At 33.9% G+C, this 21,793-nt stretch overlaps 1 protein-coding gene across 4 annotated transcripts in view; it reads left to right on the top strand.

Moving 5' to 3' along the window:
- Positions 1-21,793, top strand: part of mxt (Eukaryotic translation initiation factor mextil) — a 446,323-nt gene that overhangs the window by 359,255 nt on the left and 65,275 nt on the right. For all 4 annotated transcript variants that reach the window (XM_090397619.1, XM_090397617.1, XM_090397616.1 and 1 more), the window contains one exon: positions 7,986-8,154. In XM_090397619.1, the coding sequence (XP_090253745.1) occupies positions 7,986-8,154 (169 nt within the window). The remainder of the gene's footprint in view (positions 1-7,985; positions 8,155-21,793) is intronic.

Raw genomic sequence — 21,793 nt, 5'->3', positions numbered from 1 at the left:
GCTGCACTAGGATGTATTCTACATCTGGGAAATAAGTCTGTATTGAACCTATACAGGGCAACAAATTTTTATCATCATGTTACCAACAGTTTTTTCTCTTCTTTCGATACTTTCTTAAAGTAATGGAGAAAACTGTTAGTATACTCTTCTTCTAGGTTTCCATTACCTGGAAATCTCTCAGCTAATAAATAATCACCTGTATTAATGCCAGTATGGATTCTGCCACTCTATCAACTGGTATATTCTTGATTATATTATAGAAGAGTTAAGAAAATTTTGAGTGGTTACCCTTGATATCTTTGTTGTATTTGATCATGTTTGACACAAAGGTTAAATAAGCTATTATCATCATTATATGGTCTGTCTTCTGACCTCTGCAGCTGGGATTTCATAGTGTTCTATATTTCCACCTATTCTTTTTTTCCTACCATTTCTCCTTTGATAAACCTTCTAGAGTATCAACTATTTCACTAACTTTTAATTGTTACCATTTTGGCAATGATATATTGAGTTTTCACCCACACAAAACAAGAAATATCTGTGTCATGTATAACAATGGGTAGAGTTGCTTCAGCAGTTCTATCTACCTACCACTTATTCCTTTGTTGCTTAAATGAAAGATGCCAAGAAATTGTAGTGTGTTATATTTAATTTCTTTATTTAATTTAATTATTTTATTTTATTCTTTATTTTCTTAATTTAATTAATAACCAAGTGTGTTGCATGCCATTATGTTTCTTGAGTACTGTTTATTATCTGCATATCTAATAAAGGGCATTGCCTTATTTAGATTTGGGCTTATTTTCCAAGCCCAGGTTGTTTACTTGTAAGGGGACACCAGAACTAAAATTATTGAGATGACCACCTACAATGGGAACTTCCAAATTGGAAAGTACCTTTCCACCATAAACAGGTGTCCCTGGGGACCTCACAATGATGGTACTGGCCCTTTTCATTTTTCATCTTTCTGCTCTTTTCTTACCATATTCTTTCCCCTACTGCCAAGTCCTTTTTACTGTCCTATTTTCTAGATCATCATCACTGTGATCATTGTCTTGCTACCATATTTGTAGTGTGGTGCAACCTGTGGGCTTCTATAAAAAAAAAATTTAAAAAAAGGGAGCTACTAGTAGTTTTGCAATTATTTTTGTCCCCAACCCCCAAGATAGGAAGCCCTAAGTGGTTGAGCCTGGATCAGTTGGCTAGTGGGCATGCCTGTAAGGGTCAATAGTATTGCAGTAAGTCTCCTTCCTCATGACCTGGGGACAGAATCCAAAGCTTGCTATATTGCTGGTATGGTGTGTAGCATTGGCATTCTACTTCTATGTACAGTTATTGTTTGCTGGATAGTGAGTATCAATGGTTGGTGGAGAATGCTTGTTCTGAAGTCTCTCTCTCCTTTTTGAGAATAAGTTATCCTAAGTTTATCAGGTGTCCTCAGCAAGCTTCAACCCAGTACAGAAACCTTTTGCACATTAGATGGCAGTAAAAAAATAAATAAAATAAAATAAAATAAAAAACACCAGAGACATCTGCAAATATTTTATCTTTGCTAGTTATTCATTCAACAGTGAATGTCCAGTCCGAAAAATGTCTTCTGCTTTCTTCAGAAGAGTCTAGAATTGTTGATAGGATCCCTAAAATTTCTGAATAAGGAGGCATTCTCATTGAACATTGAAAATTGTCACAGCAACGCCTTTATTATTATGATACAGGTATCTCCATGAGGTTAAGAGTCATTGTGAGAGACCCACACTAACCATTATTCACACGATACCTGTGATACCTCTCCTTAAACTCACAACTACCTCTGGCAATCCATTCCACTCATTCACCACTCTCCAAGTGAAGAATCTTGCCTGACAATTACTAACCATCCTCTTATACAACTTCTAGAGATGAACCTTTGTCTTCTTCCTGCTTGTCATGTATCAAAAAAGTTCCTTTTATGTCAGTCTTACAGAATTGCTTCAGTAATGATCATGCACTTCTGCAATTGGCAATTGAAGGATAGATTCTTCAATCTATCCTTCAAGAGGATAGATTGAAGGTGAGTGACCAAGCTAGTGGCACGATCACTTATCTCTGAATCCTTTACACCACTTCCTGATCTCCCAAGAAACCAAGGTGACCAAATCTGTGCTCAGTAGTCAACATTTGACCAAATAATAGCCTTATTAAGAGGGATAATGGCCTGTCTGTCTTTAGAGAGGCTATTACTTCCAAGTAATTCTTGGAAGTTGAACCTTTGGCTCCTGATAATATTCACATAACTAATAACCTAAACAAAATATTGGATTTAATAAAACATAAAAATCTTCTAGTGCCTTTTTATTCCTTAAGGAAGTAAATGAAATGCTTTTTGTCCTGATTTTTGAAATTGTTAGGTAGCCAATCTCCACCCTTCACAATCACTGGGAGTTGTTCATTTTGTAGAATTTATGGAAGCAAAAACACATGTTAAAATTAAGAAAAATGACACTTGACATTTTATCAATTTAATTTAATTTTTTGTCTCACCAGAGGGCAGGCTAGTGTAAATGATTAACAAAGCAGTTATATTTAACGTACTTCTGTGTAGTGTCATGTAGCTTATGTCCTCTTCACATGAGGTTTCCTGATGATAATCTTGATATAGAGGTCAAAACATCATCATCAAATTCCTGACATGTACCCTCAAGGGGTGTACAGGATATGACAGTACTACATGAAAAACTTACATCACCATTAACTTCCTATCTACAATTTTCCTCCAAATCAATCTGTTACCTGTCAAGACTGCAACATTATCAAATCTTATATTTCTGTCTTCTAAGGCACTTTTTACTGTATCAATCCACCTATATCTTGGTCTTCCTCTGGATCTTTTTCCTGCCAACCTGGCAGAGAACACTTATTTTGCTAATCTTTCTTCTCCAATTCTAAGTGATCATACCACTTGATATTAGCTCTGCTAACACATTCCTGGATGCTAACAATGTCAAGTTCTTTTCTAATATCCTTGTTTTATAATATGATATTACTATGATGCCATCAGGTCACACCCCTAATCTTTCTCAGGACTCTCATATCTGCAGTCTCTAGTCTTTGGTCAAGTGTTTTATTTCTAACCCAGCTCTCATATCCATAAGTTAAAATTGGCTTAAATACTGTGTTGTATATTATTATTATTACATCACACCTCCAGGGAGTCCAAAGACTCATTGAGGGAGGGCATCTACTCTACAACTCTTCATCTCACGACCTCACCAATCTTCATCATCTAACACCAACGCCATCTGCCACCGACTACCACCACTAGTACTTTACACACAATCACAAACATCCATGCCCACGGCAGGATACAGTAGTATGATTTAGTGTTTTGACTAATTTCTCTCTTATTCCATATAAATTTATTCAGTTGACTTCATACCATACCTGCTTTGTTGATTCTGTTGTCTGTTTCTATATTTAATTTACCATCTTCACTAAAAATCGTGCCTGAGTAGCAGAAATGTTTTACATGTTCTATAGGTTCTCCATTCACAATGCAATTGATATTTTCATTGTCTTTGTCTTGCTATTGCTGATTTTCATACCAAATTTATTGCAACAGTTATTTAATTTAGTCAGGGAATCTTGCAGACTTCTAGCGGATTTATTTAGAAGTATAACATCATCTGCATAAAGTAAAGAGCTGAAATTAACATTTCCAATTTTGATATTAGGCTTAATACCACTTTCCTTCATAATGTAGTTCATATAGATAATGAATAACGGAGGAGATAATGTACATCGTTGTCTGACACCAGATTTAACATTAAGCCATCTTCCTGTACTTCCTTCAATTCTAACTGCTGACTTACAATTCAAATAAAAACTAAGTATTGCTTGATATAATGTCCCATTGATACCATAGAACTGTAGCATTTTGAATAGCTTTCCTCTTGGTCTTGTCATATTTCTTTTGCATATGACAAAGTTATATTTCCGCAATTTCTCAACTATTTGTTGTAAAGCAAAAATCTGATCCTGCAGCCCCTATTTGGCCTGAATCCAGCTTGTTCTTTACCAAGCTTCCCCTTCCACAATCTTTCTCAACTGTTTCTCAAGTATACTTGCATAAGAGGTATTTCAATAGGGAAATACCCTCTGTAATTTTCACATTCAGTTTTATTTCCCTTTTTGTATATGGATACCATGATAGGAGCTCTACTCCAATAATCTAGAATTTGTCCCTCTGTCCAGGCCTTCTAAACTATGCAGTGCAGCCACTGCAAGACTTTTATACCTGCATACTTGAGCATTTCAGGTTGAATATCATCCATCTGCCTTTCCACATTTCAAGTCTTTAATGGCTTTTTCTACTTCAAGTATGGATATGTATTTCTGATTGTATGTCTGTTGAGTGTTTTTTACCACTGTGCTGTCATCACTGCTTGTTTCATTTAGCAATTTTCAAAGTAATTACTCCATACATCAAGGATATCTTTTTCTCCAGTTTTCATGTCACCTTTATCATCTTTAATTCCTTTTACAGCACTCTTTTCTCCATTTGAGCTTTTTTTAATATCCTCCAGAATACCTTACCAAAGTCTTCCCATGATTTCTGTTTAGCTAGTTTTACACAGTGTTTAGCTTTCTTACATTTGTTTCTGTATTCTTTAAGAGCATAAGCTGACTTATTTGCCAGAAGCTTTTGATAAGCTTTCTTCTTTTCCTTCACTGCCTCTTCAACTTCCTGTGTCCACCATGGAGTTCTGATTTTTCTATCCTCGCAGACAACTTCACCATATGCCTCTTTGGCTGAGTCAATCAATGTTTTCTTCAGGGCTTGCCACTTAATCTCCAAGGTTTGGTTGCTGTTCTCAAACTCTTTCATTTTTTCTTCAATAATCTTTGTGTATTTTAGTCTACAGTTCACATCTGAGATCTGCTCAACTTTTGTTCCCTTTAAAATTTTCTTGCATATTCTTCTTTTCAGTATGAAATTCAATTTTATCCTGCTCAAGAATAAATGGTGATCACTTCCAATTTCAATTCCTCTGTACACGGTAGTGTCCTGCACCAGTGAGACTACTTGAGACTTTTCTTATTCCTTTCCTCTTCTTTCTATGTGAATTCATGTACATTTTTATGCTGGAACATTGTGTTAGTAACAACCAGTCCATGTCCTGAGCAGAAATCCAACAGGTATTTGTCATTATTATTAGATTTCCTCTTTTTTCCAAATTTTTCCAAAATATTTTTGTATGTCTGACAATCATTTCCTATTCTGTAGAGGTCAAAACATCAAATGTTATTTTCTTAATTTTAAATAAAGTAATTGCTTTAACACGTGTTTGTCAACATAAATTCTACACAATGAATACTGACCACTGTGTAACCTTTAAAGAAAGAACTGGGAGTTGTTCATTTTTTCCAGCATGTTATTTGAGATGGCCAACAGCTGACACCATCTTATTTTCCTGAACCCAAGTAGCATTTTTGTATGAATTTTGGATAATTTTAGTGGTCAGTTATTTTGGGGTTGAAAATCTGAGTTTTTCTTTCAGAATAAAAAAAAATCCTCTGCAATAAATGTTGACCAACTCAGGAACCAGCTTGTGGTGCGGAAAGAAAGATTTGAAAAATTCTTTTAGTTCAGTATCTGTCATGATGTTTTATCAGCTGAAGAAAAACTTATGAGTTCAATTCTTATTTTCTTTACTTCAGTTATTTTCTATAACTGAACCCATAAGTCTTTCTTCAGCTGATATAGCATCATAAAGGTAATGAACTAGAAGAATTTTTCAAATCTTTCTTTTTCCTCCCCTAGCTGATTCCTTTCTTTAATGCAACACCATGTCTCACAAAATAATGGAAAGGCCATCAATAGACAGGTTATCAACAGTTGTCAGTATGGATTTTGACATGTTCAGTCGACAGGAAATTTTCTGGAATATGTCAATCCCCTAAGTGCTGGTCATGGAAAAGTTCCAAGAAGCAAAGCACAAGAAATAGCTCCTGAACATGTTTTTATGGTATTTGAGTGGATGTGGCTTATCATTCTTTCTTTCTTTCTTTCCATTTGGCAAGCTTTATTCAAACAATCCAAACTACAAGTTATAGAATATCATATTTTGACTCCATCTTGACTACTGTGCCCAGATTTGTGTGCCAGGGTTTCTTATTGATGGGGAGGAGGTGGAGAGGATCCACAGGCAAATGACCAAGATGATAGCAGGTCTATGTAATGAACCTCATGAGAACGGGTTGAAGATTTGTGGGTTGCAGAAATTGGTTGATAGGCAGAAAAGGAGTGATATGATTGAGACATTCAAATTAATGAAGGGTTTCTATAAGATTAATTCAGAGGATATTTTTGAGAACAGGACTGGTGGTGGGAGGACTAGGGGCCATCCATGGAAACTGGCCAAGAGTGTGGTTAGCAGGGGGTGTTAGAGCTAGGTTTTTTACTTGGAGAGTGGTGAATGAGTGGAATAAGCTGCCATAGTCTGTTGTGGGTGCTATGACTGTGAATGAGTTCAAGGCGAAGTATGATAGGTACTGTGAGAATGTTGAATAGTTGTTCTTGACATGATGTTAGGGCCTCCCTCGATGAGTCTAAGGACTCCTTGGAGTTGTCTGTATATAAGTAAATAAGTTGTAATGAGTTGCCTGTAACAAGGACTCCTTGGAGTTGCCTGCCAGCCTGGCTGGCTGAGTGGTTAGCATGTCCGCCATCCAGTCAAGAGGCTGCGGTTTCGAATCCTGCCATGGGCATGGATGTTTGTGATTGTCTGTGGAAATACTAGTGGTGGTGGTGGTGGTCAGCGGTAGATGGCGTTGGTGTAGTTGCAGTCAGTTGATGGATTGTGAGTGGTGGAAGGAGAGTTGTAGAGCAGATGCCCTCACTCGATGAGTCTTTGGTCTCCCTGGAGGTGTCAAATAATAATAATAATTTAAATCAGTGTAATCGAATATAGTTCTGCAAACCATTCTCCACTGGAAGAAGACAACCCGGTCCTTTTCAATATGAATAAAAAATAGTCCTGCATTGTTTCTTTCAGAGAGAAAGAGAGAGAGACCCTGCTTACCTTTTGATAATACTTAGATCCTCACAAGATCAGATATCTCTTTTCAGGTTAGCCCTTGCGTTCAGCCTTTTTGGGCATATATCATATATATATATATATGCCCAAAAAGTCTCCTGAAAGAGCATTATCTCTTCCCTGAGTAACTTCCTACCAGTACAATGTATAAATCTCAGATACATCCTACATTAGAACATTGTTCTTACATTTAGTGTGAGCACTGAAGCTTTTATAAAAATTTACTCTATCCAGAATAGGAAAATCCATCTGATAATCTATCTCTTACCTACTCACTTCACTCTTTAATGTAAAAACAGAAGTAGATTGTTTTTGCACAGACAGTCTGTTTTTGTTTTATAGATGTTCTATTGGTATTTCCATCATTAATCTCCATAGCTCAGTCAATTTTTGAAGCCTTCATTTGGAAATACCTTGGTTCAAATCCCATCTGGAATATGAAGCACCTTTACCAGAGCTTTTCAGTTGAAAGTGAATTAGCAGGTCTCATACCTGTTGTGAGATGTGTGTGTGTGTGTGGGGGGGACTTCTACCCTGACAAGATAATTTGAAATGGGGGGGAACTGTCAGGTCAGTGAATTCTTTATCAAACATACTAATGGAAGATTAATATATGGGCTTCTGGACAAAGCTCATCTTAAGTAGTGTGGTATCTAGGCACCTCTGCTACTTAACATTGTACTCTCATATACTCCTCTGTCGTTTGGAATTTTATTGTTTCAGTATATTGGGCTGGGGGGAAAGGATATTTAATATCCTTTTTAAATAATATCTGTATAATAATTTTACAGAATGGTGTCCAAAATTGTAAATTACTGTTTAAGAATCATATGTACAATATGAATATATTAAGAATATTTGTAGATAATCTGATTGATAAAGTTTTTAAGTATATGCATCAAATTTTAGGCCACAGTGCATACAGCAATCTGAAGTAGCATCATCTGATGGTGCACCTTGGCTCTGTAACGGTAACAGTTGTCATTCATCACCACTTAGTAACACAAGTGAAGATGAGACATATAAAGCAGAGGAGAATGGAAGCTCTAATGATGAGACTAGGCCAAACTGTAAACAGGTATAATTTTATTTGGGTTATTATTCTAGATTTAAGTTAGTATATGCTGTAGAATGAAGTTGATGCAATTTTTTTTTCTGAAATTTCTGAAACCATGATCATTTCACCACCTATTTGAGACTTTCTTTGGTGAAAAACAAAATTAGCTTTATTTAGCTGTTTACGAAACATGAAACTAATTTTTATATTTTGCCAAGTTGTTATGATGTAGATCAGTGCTTCCCAAACTGTAGGCCACGGCCCCCTTGTGGGTTGTAAGTTTTGTTGAGGGGGGGCTGTGAAATAACGAAAACAAATTTAAAATTTTTAAGACTAAATAGTTCTTTTTTTTTTTTAATCTTAAAAGAAATGTATTTAATGTTTATTATTTATTATTTCTTTTTTGTTATTTTTTATATTTTAATGGGAAAAAATCACACATTGGTGTTGGTTCACAAATTTTGCTCCCTGCGTATTTCAGTGCTTAATGAATATTAGTAAATATATGCTTATTCATATAAGTTTCATTTCAAAGGTATTGATAAGAACCACAAAAAACTTACAAATGCAAAATCTTGAATATAAATACAATAAATATTATAATAATATGTCTGTATTACTAGAATGAATCTGTGGGAAACGACCCTGGAATGGAAAAGGTAAAACAAAAATGGAAACGACAAAATATAATACACATGGCAAACTGGAATGTAAGAGGAATAGCATATAAAGAAATAGAATTAGACCAGTTATTAAATGAAAGAAATTTTAAAATAGCAGTAATCACTGAAACAAAAAAAAAATTAAAAGGAACTATGAGAACTGAAAATTTTAATGTGATATACAGTGGAGTCGACAGAGACCAAAGAGCACAAGCAGGAATCGTGATTTGGATTCTTAACTCCCTTTCAAAACAGTTAAAACATTATAAATTATGGAATGAAAGAATAATAGAAGCTAGAATAAAAATAGATAGAGGCTATTTAACAATAATTGGTTTATATGTCCCAGAAGAAGGAAGAGAACAGGATAATATTGATTTTTATAATCAGCTACAAAACATATATAATAAAATAAATAAAAATGATTACATAATTTTAGCAGGAGACTTAAATTCAAGAATTGGAAACATGAAAATTAATAATAATATAGGAATACATGGAGAACACACTCTAAACAGAAATGGTAAAAAATTGATTGACTTTGTAGTTTATAATAAGCTAAAAATAATGAATTCCTTCTATAAACATAAAGACATACATAAATATACTTGGGCAGCAAGAGGATGGAAATCAATATTAGATTACTTCATATTAAATGAAAAGACATCAAAATTTTCACTAGATGTTAGAGTTCACAGAGGATATGAAATAAGCAGTGACCACTTCCTTGTTAAAATACAATTAAGATTACCACCTAAATGGCTACAAGTAACAAGAACAGAAAGAAAAATTGAAACATTTGTTTATAAAACTAGACTATTGACTGACACAAATGTACAATGGCTATATGAACAAAGAATTAACCAATATCTAGATAAAAATAAAACAAAATGAAGAAATAGAAATAGAATGGCTTAATATAAAAACGATACTAAATACAGCAGCAAATGAAAGATTAGGAAAGACCAAAAAATTCAATAAAAGAAAAAACTGAAGATCTGGGATGATAACCTATCACAAATGGTTAAGTAGTAAAAGATTAGAAGATGAAATAGATATAAAAGAATAAGAGCCATAGCTAAAAGAAACGTCAGAAAAAGACAGAGAATCATGGAATAAATTTGTTTCTAATTTAGAACATGATTTATATAAAATAAGACCCAGTGTATGTAAGATTTTGAAACACTTAAATGGAGATACCAAAGAAAACATAAAATTTAACACTGAATTGAAATTAGAAGAATTTCTAAATTACTACACAGAACTGTGGACAGACAAATATATTAAAAAAGTCAACTGGCAAACAATTAACAAAAATGAAAAGGAAATAACTAAAGAAGAATTAGAAATCAGCCTGAAAGAAACAAGAAATGGAAAATCACCTGGAGAAGATATGCTAGGTTCAGAACTATATAAATACGCAGGAACAAGATTCAAAAAAAGACTCTTACTATTTTTAAATAAAATTTACTCATCTGGTATCCCCCCCAATAGAATGGAAAAAAGCAATTGTGATTCCTATCTTCAAGAAAGGTAATAGAGATGACCCTAAAAACTATAGAAGTATCAGTATACTAAATTCCTGTTACAAAATATATAGCAGAATCTTAAATAACAAACTAATGAAATATTCTGAAAACTTTATTCTAGAAGTACAGAATGGATTTAGAAAAGGACGATCATGTATAGACCCGGCCTTTTGCTTAAAATTAATAATAGAGAAAAGAAGAGAATATAATTTAGAAACACATATTGCATTTATTGACTTTGAAAAAGCATTTGACAAAGTTAAAAGAAACATATTATTTAACATATTAAAAGAAAGACAAATAATATCCTAAAAGGTATCACAAGTATATATGAAAATAATCAAATACAAATAAGATTAAATCACGAGCTATCATATACGAGAGAGATAAACCAAGGGATCCGACACGAGTGAGTTGCTGAGAGGGATGTCCCCTCTCAGCAACTCTTTTTAATATCTACTTAAATGAAATAATAATAAAAATGGAATAAAAATTTACATCAAGGAATTAAACTTTCTCCTACAGTTAACTTAAACACTCTCCTCTTTGCCGACGACCAAATAATAATTACAAATTCTGAAGATAACTTACAGAAAGCTATTTTAGATCTAAATGAGTTATCCAAAGATTATGGTATGATAATATCAACGGAAAAATCAAAAACTATGGCCTTTAAAGGACAAGATCCAGCAAGAACTAAAATAATAATAGATAACAAGATCTTAGAACAGGTGAATTCATTTAACTATCTAGGATGTATGATCACATATGAAAAAGATATAAACATAAAAATTGCAAAATATTTAAAAATAACAGGTGTAATTAACTCTATATTTAAACCAAACCTAGTTCAAAAACAAACCAGGCTAAAAGTATACAATACATTAGCCCTACCAGTCTTAATCTATGGAAGCGAAATCTGGACAATAAAACAAAAAAGATAAACAAAGATTAACAGCAGAAATGAAGTTTATGAGAAAAACTGCAAAGTATACCCTATTTGATCACAAAAGAAACGAAGATATTATGAAAGAATTAAACCAAAAACTAGTAATAGAAAAAATTAAAAAATATAAACATAAATGGATGGAACACGTTCAAAGAATGAAAACAGAAAGATTACCAAAACTTAAAAGTACAAGCCATTAGGAAAAAGAAAACCAGGACATCCTCTTAAACGATTCAACGATGACTTCTTCGGCCGGAACAGGCCATGCTAGGCCTAAATCCTTGATACGCATGATGATGACGTATTACGATTTTTTTTTCGATGGCGGGGGGAGGGAACATGAAATATTTAAATTTTTACAAAAAGGGCCTTTACATCCATAAGTTTGGGAAGCACTGATATAGATGATAAAACATTTATTAATAAGTATTTCTCAGATATCAGATGTTGGTGTGGTTATCATATATGTGATGTTTAATAGTATTAACATAACCATATCAAGACAAATTAAAATATAAATTTATTAAGTCTGCTACTATTTTTACAGAATTAAAATTGTCAATCTTTCACAATTGTACTTTATGTACGTCTTTTTTTTTTTTTTTAATGGTAATTCCATATGGAGAGGTTTTTCAACTTATAGAACATTAGAAATGAGTAGAAAGTTGAAAAGAACTTGTTGATACATTTGTTAAAGTTGAAGACATATTTTATCCTCTAGAATGTATAAGAGACGAGACTTCCAAAAGACAGCAATAGAAGAAATGAAAGAAAAGGAGGAAAGATTTTTCTGAGATTGGAGTTTAACTGCTGTGGAGTGTTCCCTTTTTTAACAGATTTAGAGGAGATTGAGGAATTGGTAATGCCAATTCTGATGAACATTGGCAATGAAAAAAATTGTAGAAAATGTGAGCAACAGTAGCTGAATGTCAGTGTAAAAGAGAATGGAGTGAACTGGTGTGAGATGGATCATTAATTAACTGAATTGCTCTCTTCCAATCCAGATTCAAAGATTTATAGGGAGTCCTTAGGGATATTGTCCTAAATGCAAGAGCAGTATTCGCTGGTTGGATCAATTTAATTTGTATAGAGTTATAGCCAGTGGTGAGTTATAAAGGGCTCGCAGGGGCTCACCTAAGCTCTTTGTTAAATTTTTCTCAAATTTGCGAGCCCCTTGTTTTTCTTGTTTACTTTTTTATTTTTTTCAAAAAAAAAAAATCCAAAATTTTTTGAAATATATTAAGCAAAAAACTCATATGGTAACCTAACAAAGTGATTTTATCAAATAAAATATTATAGTTACTGTTACTATCATTTTACAAATAAGAATTCACTTTTAGTAATCACATATAAATAAATAGGACTATAAAATAATGACCCTTGATTGGTACTGTTGATTATCACTTGAAGTATAAAAACAAAAGAGAAATATAACATACTTCAATATTATTGTGTTTAGATAATATTTATTTATTATTTATACATTGTTTGTCATAAAAACTTCTATTGCATATGTGCGATTATAAAAGATTTATTCTTATTATATTTTGATAGTTCAAAAATGAATTTTCTTATGTAAGATAAATTAACACAGATGATTGTGTGCAAATATTTCATGTTTAGATCATGAAATATTTGTTTAAAAATGATAGCCTTTACAGTTTGATTGTCCCCTCATACTTTTTGATTGGCATTTGTACACAAGCTGTATTTTAATAAACATTTTTGTGTGAAATATGACTTTTTTTTTGCTCGACGATGCGAGCCCTTTGTTAAAATTTCCATAGCTCACCACTGATTATAGCTGTTCAGAGATAAAGTAACATTCTGAGCAAAAAGAGATCCTAATTTCTTGTATGTTTGCACATTCTCATAACATGGTCATTTTTTTATCTAATCCTATGACAGTATTCACAATGAGAGTTTGTGATACTCTCATTGCCTCTAGTCTATTCACGTCTGGTCTCACATCATCTCCACTTGAATGATACATCCTTACATAGTGATCACTCAGAATTCAACTATTCCTTCTGTTTCTATTGCCTCTCTACCATCAGCATGTATTCACACTATCCTACCAGAATTCTTCTTCATTTTATGTGCTACCAACCAAAAAAAAAAAAAAAAAATTCTTTAAGATTTCCTTTGGCTTGCTTGGCTGATTTCCTTTCATAATCTGATTTTACCTTCCTTAACATTTTATCTTTCTCTTTATTCCTTCCAGACCATTTTCTTTCTTTTGCAGCTCCAGTTTAATGATGCTACTCATCCATTTAACTCCAACTTTATTTATCCTCCTTCCAATATGCAGTCTTATACTACTCCTCTCAAACACACTTATACCATTTCCCATACTTTCATTTCGCCTTATACCATTTAACATCCCATCCTTTCCCTTACAGCTTCTTATGTCCTGTCACTGCTCCAGCTGCCTCCTGCATTTATCTTGATAAATGATTCTGTAGTTTCACATATATTCCTTCTTAAATGAAAATTCCATGCTTTGCCATCTTCCAAGTAAATAAGGTAATCAATCAGGTTTAAATCAGAATGATGTGATAAAGCTTCTGAACTCACCTGGAACAGAGACTTTCATATTTAGAACTGCTTCTATGAATTAGACAAGTATCATTCCAAAGGATTCTGTGTTTGGTTCACTATATTATGCATGACCAGGTTTGAGACTTACTATACTAAATTGTAGTGTTAAAGTCCACTTTTTTTATTTATTTTTTTATTTTTTAGTATTACCAACAACAATAAAATAGCTTGTTTTTATTTACATTTTTGTTAAATTAAAATTTAATTTTAATTATAAAAAAAATTAAAACTTAAAAAAAATTTTTTTAAGTAAAAACAAAGAAAACTTCCAAGCAATAATGTTTGGAAATTTGGAACTAAAGTACATTAAGCTACAACTGTGGTATATAAATTTTAAAATAAATTCGACTAGATATAAAATATTTATTTTATGATAGTAGAACCTCGTACATTTCATGATTGCTCAAAAACGTGATTGTTTTAAAATATAGTCCTATTTCTATATATGTTTGGCTGTAAATAAGCTGATATTTAAATTGCAGCACATGGGCTTAAATGTCGAGTTAGTCAAATGGATTCAGGATTGGCTGACTGATGGGTATGAGAGTTGTGAAGTAAGGTTGAACACACAAAACTGTAGTTTTGCTTAAATATAAAGAGCCAACAGGCTTCATTTCGGCAATATAAACACTATTTCAGTTAAGGGGATATTAAATCCCAGTTTTAAAACTGAATAAGAAACTCAGAGATTGGAATCAGAGAGTTTCATGCCGAATATAGTAAACTATAAAAATATCGGCAAATACTAGTGTGAGCTAATGCAGGTAGTCCTAGTATGTAGTACAATACCGGGCAACTCGTTGCAAAGGTGAGTAAAGTTCTGATCGCTATTCTTTGGTATTCTCCATAATGTAAAAACACACTTCCTAGGAAATGTATGCTGTTATTACATTATGGTAGGAGGTCACTACCCAGACCGATTTCAGCCTTTTTTGAGGCTTCATCAGTGAGTAGCTACACCAAAGAATAGCGATCAGAACTTTACTCACCTTTGCAATGAGTTGCCCGGTATTGTACTACGTACTAGGACTACTTGCATTAGCTCACGCTAGTATTCGCCGATATTTTTATAGTTTACTATATTTGGCATGAAACTTTCTGATTCCAATCTCTGAGTTTCTTATTGGGTTTTAAAACAATGTGGGATTTAATATCCCCTTAATTGAAATACTGTAGTTTTGTCTCATTTGTTAACTGGTGTAATAATTTTTGAATTTAATTACTCCAAATATCCATAATATCCTTATCCACAGTTTACATATCACTTTTATGATCTTTAATTCCTTTTGTGGTATCCTTTATACGTTGTTTCTTTGCCTTCTAGTGGGGCAATATCAAGGAAGCAGAAGATTACAAGTGGGGTTCCACAGGGCTCAGTACTGGGACCTGTATTGTTCAACCTTTATATCAATGATATTGTCAATGGATTGCAAGGGGACATTTAGTTGTTTGCGGATGATGCGAAGCTGGGAAGGGTTATCAGTAATAGTGCAGATGTGGCAGCAAAATGTAATTCAAATCCTGCAAGAGGATTTGAATAAACTAGACAGATGGACAAAAGAATGGGGGTATCGGTTCAATGCAGCAAAATGTAAAGTTTGGAGGTTTGGGATCCATCGATGGGAGAATGCATACTCGATTGAAGGAGCTGTACTGGAGGAGGTAGGAGAGACAATAGATCTGAGGGTGATGATTGATAGAAAACTGAAATTCAGGGAGCATATTTCAAAGGTGGCAAGGGTAACTCAGAAGATTGCTGTAATACTGAGAAGGACGCTGACCTGCAGAAATAAGAGTTATCATTCTGTTGTATAAGACCCTGATCAGACCACACTTAGACCATTGTTCTCAGATTTGGTCCCTGGGATTTGAAGGGGATAAATTGACTGTGTAAAGGGTACAGAGGTGGATAACAAAGATGGTTTCAGGACTGTACAATATGAATTATGAGGATCGACTGAGGGAATGTGGACTGCAGAGTTTGGTGGATAGAAGAAGGAGAGGTGATATGATTGAGACTTTTCAACTGTTGAGAGGCAGTTACAGGGTAGACATTCGAGAGTTCTTTCACTTGGTGGAATGGTGGGAAGGAGCGATGACAAGGGGCTATCCCTGGAAGGTACGAAAGGAGGCTGTGCGCAAGAGGGTGAGGAGTGGTTTTTTTGCGTGGAAGGTGGTTGAACCTTGGAATGCATTGCCTGAGAGAGTGGTTGGAGTGGGAACGGTCAATGGGTTCAAGGAGTGGTATGATAGACTTTGTGTTTCCTAAAAATGACCTCCTACGATGAGTCTTTTCACTCCATGGAGGCCTAGATAATAATAATAATAATAAACCACTGCAGAAAAGAAAACCATTAAATAAAAAAAAAAAAAAAAAAAAAAAGAAGAAGAAAATGAACAGAATTTCAAAGATTTTAAAGAGTTATCAAAGTGAGAATATATTGTACATGATATGCTTACTGAAGTGATAAAGTAAAATTCATTTTATTTATTTTAATATATTTTATTTTATTTTTTATGTCAAACATCTAGTCCAACCAAAAACTGAAAAATTACAATCGCATGAAATCTAATAAATGCTGACTAAAATAGACTTATAGTTAGAAATCTTGTTAATAGGAAAATATGTAAGTATTAGGTGAAACTTCAAAATTCTGCCAGTAGGTTCAGAGATGCCAGAAATATATGCGATAGGAAGTAATTCTGTTCTATTGTGATATTCTAAGGTGTGGGATTTCAAAGGATCCAAATTCTGCTAAATATGTTATGGGAGGAGGGGGATATCAATTTGATTGAGAGAAGCTCTTGCTGCAAAAATAAAAAGCAGGAACAAAAGTTCTGTGCTCTGTTAGCAAATCTTTCATTGTGTTTGTGTATGCAAATATATATATACCTGCCATTGAAAGTAAGTTCACAATAAACTAGTTGGCAAAGTGACAGAGGCTGTATGTGCAAGGATGTCTAAGAATGGTATAACTTCCAGAACTCTCCTCTTCCATAGTAAATTGAATTTGTGGATAAAAGCCATTGATTTCTCAAAAGAAAATAGTTCATTTTCAGATTGAAGCCAGATATACAGTATATTGTCTACAAAGCATACCTGGAAGTAAGGTTGAGCACACAAAACTGCAGTTTTCTCTCATTTGTTAACTGGTTGTGTAATAATTTTTGAATTTAATTATTCCAAATATCCATAATATTCTTATCCACAGTTTATATATCACTTTTATGATCTTTAATTCCTTTTGTGGTATTCTTTATACATTGTTTCTTTGCCTTCTTTATATCCTCCAAATTATTTCATTATCTTCCTGATACTGATGTTCTATATTCTTTCAAGACTCATTCTTTTTAATGAGCGTGGGTTTAGGAATCTGTGAATGAAATCTCTTTTCATATTACACTAGTAAGCATTTCTATTGCAATACTTCACAGAAAGAAGTTGTGCATGAAACAAATGTCCCAGAAAAGAAAAAAAAATGATAGTTCACTGGATAAATGTGATGCAGTTTCTGAAAAATTGTAATGCATTTCAAGTGATATATTACCCATTTGATGCAGGACTAAAGGAATCAAGTCTGCTTATTATTGGAACAACAACAATAAGCAAAAAAAAAAATCACTTTGTTACATGGATCAATTAAAAATATCACCACAGTATTCAGAGAAATATTATCATGAGACATTTGCAGTATACTCATGAATATTCCAAAGTAATGCACAAAGTATATATAAAATGAAGTACTACTTAAAGAAAACAAATTTCAAAAGTCTAATAAATACACATTGGAGGATCAACTCAGGCACTTGCTGTAGTGGTCATGTAGTCCCCAGCATATCTTTGCTGTTTCACTTACAAGCGTATTTATTGCTTGGACAGTAGGGTGAAAATATTCATTTTTTCCACACCTATTTCAGAGTTCTTACACAGCTGCAGCTAGCTATGCCAGAAAACAGCTCAAAGAATTACTGACCTGAGAAACAAGCAACTAAACAATTGAAACATTAAACATAATCATCATTCTTTGTTATTGACCCCTACAACTGAATGCCCAGAGGAACATTTTCACTCTTCTTTATCCAAAAGGCATGGAGGAATTGACATGTTCTTAATCACTAAAGAAACTTTATTCAGGTAACTTTCTTGTAAAAACAACAAGGTAAAACACCCAAATGCAACATTTATTAGAGGAATATCCATTATAATAACATCACGTAAATTGAACATCTTGGCTTGGGGGATCTTGATGTTTATGATGATGAAATCTGCTCTGATCTATTTATAGAGATAGTGATCTTATTCAAACCTGAAATATTACCCTTATGGTTAACATCAACAAACTGCCAACATCTGCTAGTGCAGGGTACTTGAACTGTACCATCAAATTGGAGGAGTTAATATACCTAGAGGAGTTTAAGTTCTAAATGACCACTGTGGTGGAACTGTTGTTCCACCATAGGTGAGGGCAACAAAGAAGAAGCAGATAGAGAATGCTATGTGTCATGCATTTTTCCTATAAAGAAGATAGGAAAAGCAAGTCCTCAGACCTTCATAGATCAGATAAATATATAAAACCAGAGGAATATAACCACATCCTTACATTGAGAAAAACTGTCATATATTCCAGAACAATATCAGTGATATCAAAGTACTTCTGCAGAAACAGGGGACCCACTTATGGAGGAGTGGCCATTCTTAAGGACTAACACCTCATTCCACCTTATCACCATTCTAGAGGCTGCAGCCATTTGTTTCTCAGCAGGATTCATTATTATAATATATTCTTACCAGGTTCTTGAATTCTGCTTTCCCCATATTCTTACGGGGTGAACTTTTAAGGAACATAATGCTCTGTGAGGCAAAAAGAACATTAATGAGGGAAGCAATATTGTTGAACACATGACAATAATAACCTCTCTCTCTTTTTTATAATTAATGGAAAACAGTATCTTCTTTCACATAGCTACCAGTAATTCTGCAATTGTTCTCACAAATTGCTTCCCTGCCTCTTACACTTTTTTATGCAGGAAATAAACAGTACATAGATGAAAGTGAAAGTAAACTTCATAAAAGTGATTAGGCCAAAGCACATCTTATTAGACCTCAGAACCAAACAGATTATGGAACTAGTTTACATCATTTATAACTCATACTGCCAACACAAAAGTGGCATGAAGTATTTATGGTGAACATCCTTTATGTGGAATATAAATGATGAATTTCATCTGATGATATCTATTATGAGATAATTAAACATCTACCATCATCATCATCTATCTAATAGAATACTTACAGACTAGCAATTTCCAGATTCATGTCAAAAGGTAATCTTGCCTTCTCAAACCAGGAGATGAAATAAAACTTCGCAGTTACTTCCTATTACTTTAAATGATCAGTGCCAATCTTCTGAGGTATCTACATAGGGATCCCAGACGTTCCGTAAAATACGGGATCATCCCGTTTTTGACTAATGCATCCCGTTGTCCCGAGAAAACTCTTCAGGACAACTTTTTGTCCTGTATTTTAGAGTTACAATTTCTACTCCATCATTACAGGGAACTGTAGTTGCGTTGTTATTTTCTCAAGGCGAGTGATGGCAACTGCAACAGTGATAAGTTCGTTAGAACAGTGTGCATGTGCATTGACATTTTGGTGTGTGCCGTGATATTGGCTCAGCTTTAAATAGCATGGAACAGTCCGCTTGGCCCACGCCACTTTAGAAACTTGCTCCAAGAGAAACAGGTTGGTGCTTGCAGAGTATTAATTACTGTATGGCTGCTGTTCAAATGTATGGTTTTTGTAGCCCTGTTGAACGTTGAAAATGCCGAAAAGGAAGTGTGATTATATAGACGCTTTAAAAACTTAATTTCTGTTTTTAAAAAAATCTACAAAATTGGGTGAGACGGATAAAGTGGAGTGTACGGTTTGTGGTACACTCCACTTTCTCTGACCAGATCTTCTGAACTATGCAGTGCAGCCACTGTAAGACTTTTATATCACCATACTTCAGCATTTCTGGTTGAATATCATCTACCCCTGCTGCCTTTCCACATTTCAAGCCTTTAATGGCTTTTTCTAAATCAAGTATGAATATGTATTTCTGACTGTATGTCTGTTGAGTGTTTTTATCACTGTGCTATCACTGCTTGTTTCATTTAACAATTTTTCGAAGTAATTACTCCATACTTCAAGGATATCTTTTTTCTCCCGTTTTCATGTCACCTTTATCATCTCTAACTCCTTTTACAGCACTCTTTACTCCATTTCTAAGCCTCTTCAACAACCTACAGAATATCTTACCACCTTCTTGATATTTACTTTCTATGTTCTTGCCAGAGTCCTTCCATGACTTTTGTTTAGCTAGTTTTACACAGTGTTTAGCTTTCTTACATTTGTCTCTGTATTCTCTAAGAGCACAAGCTGACTTATTTGCCAGGAACTTTTGATATGCTTTCTTCCTTTCCTTCACTGCCTCTTTAACTTCCTGTGTCCACCATGGAGTTCTGATTTTTCTATCTTTGCAGAAAACCTCACCATATGCCTCTCTGGCTGAATCAATCAGGGTTTTTTTTCAAGGTTTACCACTGAATCTCCAAGGTTTGGTTCTTGTTCTCAAACTCTTTCATTTTTCCTTCAATAATCTTTATGTATTTTGACAGAAAAACTAGTAACAGCATTTAAATTCTGAATACAAGGATGAGTCATATAGCATACACATAATATTATGTGTCTCAGTCGCAGCTATCCAGTAGAAGGAAACACTAATAGAGTTCAGTGTATAATTAATCAGACAAACTGTGTGCTTATTTCTAAGTTTTGGAAAGTGATTGCTGTTAATTATTTATAATTTTTGTTTATTTATTATTTTAAATTAATTAATTATACTTATGTTCCCACTTCTCTGAACTCTATTAGTGTTTCCTTCTACTGGACAGGTGCAACTGAGACACACGTGATATTATATGCATGCTGTATGACTCTTTCTTGTATTCAGAATTTAAATTTTGTTTACCAGTTTTTCTGTCTTCTCCCTGAAAGAAGCTCATGACATATTGAGTGAAATATATAGGAGTAATAAATTATATTTAGTTTTTCTCTTATATTTGTTTAGCCATTATTCAAAAAAATATAGTATATAGATGTTCTTGCAAAGAACATGTGCTATTTGTTCAAACATTCCTTTAAGATAGAGAAATTCATTTCAAAGCAGATTGTAGTCAGTTTGATGGATGATAACTGTCAGTCATTTTTTGGATGGTAATAATCGTATGATGATTCACGGCCGTGAGTCCCCTTTAGGGGGTGGTAATGCACCATCTCAGTCCCCCCAAATTTTATCCGGTCTCTGAAACCGGCATAGCTGACGAATAAGACTTATGGCTGGGTCAATATTCCTGACTGTAATCCATGTGTGTTCACTGGACCGGTTTGCCTGCTTGCGGGATGAAAAACCCCAGATAAACTGGTGGAAAAAACCCTGCTATCTACACCCAAGATTGGCTAACTTGGCTATGGCTGAGGAAGATCCTTAAGTCCTTGCTTCGTCAACGGGAATTGAACCTAGGACACTCCTTCCCCAGGCATATGGTTGCGAAGCGCATAGCAAATAGGCTAACATGGATGTTTGAATGGTAGTATCATTATAATCATTAGCCACGGAGTGTCTTTTATTTCATTTAATTCACCTAACAAAAACGAATCAAAATAGCATAAGCTATTTTGATTCGTTTTTTTTACACACACACCAGCTATTATACTTATTCTTGAATTCATTCACACATCACTTTTGATACCTGACTTCTGTGATAAATGTGAGGATAAATAGATATATATTTGTCAGTAAATGAAGGTTTACTATAAACAGAAAATGCTTAAGGGGATATTAAATCCCACATTGTTTTAAAACCGAATAAGAAAC

Source organism: Typopeltis vanoorti, chromosome 9 (assembly GCF_054136105.1).
Source record: "Typopeltis vanoorti isolate ZY-2024b chromosome 9, IOZ_Tvanoo_1.0, whole genome shotgun sequence".
Classification (NCBI taxonomy): Eukaryota; Metazoa; Arthropoda; class Arachnida; order Uropygi; family Thelyphonidae; genus Typopeltis; species Typopeltis vanoorti.
Note: the sequence above shows the minus strand (reverse complement) of the source record. Positions and strands in the feature narration are given on the sequence as shown.